At 33.9% G+C, this 3,056-nt stretch overlaps 1 protein-coding gene across 1 annotated transcript; it reads left to right on the top strand.

The window, feature by feature from the left end:
- Positions 1–5: 5 nt before the first annotated feature.
- Positions 6–2,756, top strand: LOC117125578 (CCR4-NOT transcription complex subunit 9; the record flags this gene model as incomplete). The annotated part of the gene is made up of 5 exons (XM_033272107.1): positions 6–58; positions 937–1,057; positions 2,079–2,166; positions 2,377–2,483; positions 2,661–2,756. Coding segments are annotated over 5 exons (465 nt in total), but the record flags the coding sequence as incomplete, so codon positions are not given.
- Between the last annotated feature and the right edge of the window lie 300 nt (positions 2,757–3,056).

The raw sequence follows: 3,056 nt of genomic DNA, 5'->3' as shown, positions 1-3,056 counted from the left end.
AATGGATAGTGGAACTAACGAGCCCTGATACAAGAGAAAATGCACTACTAGAATTAAGGTGGGTACCATTTTGGTTGAGGGAACAGCAATATTTACAATACCTGTAGTTCCTCATGCTATAATCCTACCTCGGGTGTAAGTCCACCCCCTACAGTACTTTATGCCAAGTTTGATGTACCAGTCTTTCTGTGTGATTACAAATATTCTCAGAAAAAACATGAATTATTGACTATGAATGAGGCATACTGTAATTGCCTTTTGATTAAAAATGGGATTCCCCAGGTATAAGCCCACCCCATAAAATTGGCACAATTTTGTATTTGGGGGGGGGGGGGACTTGGACTGCTATTTACTTTATTTCTCTGTAGTCTTAATAACAAAGTTTCTAGGTGCCACAAACATTACATCGCATCATCACATAAACAATAGGATCTTGAGCTGTCCAGATTGTAAAATTTTCTAGACAAAAAAATGCTGTATGCCCATATATAGTCATGATGTGCCTATATATGGTCATGCTGTGATGTCATCATGACCATGTTTAGGCATGTCACACGTTTTTTTCAAATAAAATTTGATAATCTTGTCAGAGCTTAAGGGCACTCTATGATTTTTTTACCACACACACTCTTATTTCCTTATTTGACAATAATATTTAATATTCTTCTCCACCTAGATGTGTCTTGCAGAACCATTTTCGTAAATGATTTCCCTGCCTTCCCCTTTCAGGATCTTTCAAATATAATATAATTCACTAAATAAATAATGAAGTGTAGATAATATTAATATTAGGTTTCACCTAACATGTGTTTCAAGAAAGTGAGCCCTATAATTGTACATAAATTAGATTTCAAAATAGTTTATAACTAATGTTAGATTTTATTGACTCTGTGAAAATATTATTTTGTTGATTAATTCTTTTTTTTTTTTTTGCAGTAAAAAGCGTGAAGTTGTTCCTGATTTAGCTCCTATGTTGTGGCACTCATTTGGAACAGTTGCAGCTCTATTGCAGGAAATTGTCAATATTTATCCATTCATAAATCCTCCAAGCTTAACAGTAAGTAAAAATGAGATGTGCGTGATGGTGGTTGGTATTGAGAAAAATGGTAGGTAGAGATCATTGTGTTGATGATGGTATATATTGGTGATAATAATAGTAATGGTTATGATAGTGTGATGATAATGATAAAGTAAAACTGATAATGTTCTCTGTATTCCTTCTCCAATGTGTCAAATACCCTGTGCTATTTGGTGAAGATAAAGTGAATGGTGTACATAACAAAACAACAATAGCAGACACAATTGAACCTTTAGATCAGTGCCTATTAGCAAAGATAATAAATAGCAGAAGATAGAGCAGCTTCCCAAAATAGTGGAACATCCGGTCAAAATGCATTGTAGGTACACGGAGAAAAATTTTACTGCATCCACGCGGTGGCGCTATATAGTAATAATGAAGGCGCCGCTCTGGTTCGTTTGTTTCCTGTAGTTTCTCCACTTAGTAAAATGTTCAAATTTTGCTGCGTCCGCAGGAGGGCGGATGTTCCATAGATTTTCATGCAAATACGCGGAACAGCTCATTCTTCTGCTATTTAAGTTCTTTGCTATTATTAGTCAGTAAGTATACCATAATATAAAGATTTGTTTACACTATCAAATTTTCTTTGACAATAAACTATTGTATGTCCATATATAGTCATGGTGTGCCTATATATGGTCATGATGTGATGTCATCATGACCATATTTAGGAATGTCACATGGTTTTGTCAAATAAAATTTGAGAGTGTGGGCAGGGCTTACAATGGTGTTGGTAGGTGATAATGGTATGATATTATGGTGATGATAATAATGGTAAATTTTGATGATGATTGATTATAGTGGTGGAGATGATGATGTTAATAATGGTAGGTGATGGTTATTATAATTATAAGTTTGTGGTGTGTTGATCGATTGATTGATTGATTGTGGTGTTAATCATAGCATTGAGGTATTCAGAGACAATGAATATCTGTCAATTTGTTTTACAAGATGTATACTTGATAGTTTTCTTAATATTCTTTACTTTGTACAAACCTAGGCTCACCAATCCAACAGAGTTTGTAATGCTTTAGCTCTGTTGCAATGTGTTGCATCCCATCCTGAGACAAGGTCAGCATTTTTACAAGGTAATATATGGAGTTTCATAAATGCATGCATTTGCTATGTTTTTAAGCACTGCATATTATTTTCATATTCTTTACTGCCTATAAACATGTAATAAAAGATCTTTTTCAAAAAGTGTTAAAGTCAAGTAAATAAAACTGAAACTTTTACATATTTATAAAGTGTACATACTTGAGGGAATGGTTATTTTATTTTTTCCCCTTTTCTTTCAGCTCATATTCCATTATTTCTCTATCCATTTTTACACACGGTTAGCAAAACAAGACCTTTTGAATACCTTCGTTTGACAAGCTTAGGGGTCATAGGAGCATTGGTAAAGGTAAGTCCGAGTGCCTCTTAGCTGAGCATTAAAGTCAGGATATGTTTTATTCTCAATTGTCCAACACAAACTTCACAAGGAATCATTCAAAGTGATTGGCTAAAAATGAATCACAAAAAGGATATTGGTATTGATTATATTGATTTTTTTTCTTTGATTTCTTTGTTTTTATTTCAGACTGATGAACAGGAAGTGATAACATTTCTACTTACAACCGAAATTATTCCACTTTGTTTAAGAATCATGGAGAGTGGAAGTGAGCTATCAAAAACAGTACGTAGAATATTCATTTATTAAACAACAGCATAGGAAGCATTGTAAAGCGATATTTGTGTCAGTGAAACTCAACAATGTGTGATGGAAATGTGTCCGTACCAGATTCAAGGGTAGGGGTGGTCAGCTTGAGTCCCGTAAATGTTTCAGATTATTATTATTTTAAAACTGGAGGAAAAAAAACATACAAACACACACATTCATACGTACATTCAAATTGTAAGTCTGAAAGTGCCATTTTCGGTCATCTAGAATTGCTATAATCATAAATGTTTTATCTGTGAAAGTCCCTCCCTCCCC

Source organism: Anneissia japonica, unplaced genomic scaffold, assembly GCF_011630105.1.
Source record: "Anneissia japonica isolate Jap-2015-1 unplaced genomic scaffold, ASM1163010v1 scaffold116299_len3056_cov110, whole genome shotgun sequence".
Classification (NCBI taxonomy): Eukaryota; Metazoa; Echinodermata; class Crinoidea; order Comatulida; family Comatulidae; genus Anneissia; species Anneissia japonica.
This window is presented reverse-complemented; position numbering and strand designations above follow the sequence as displayed.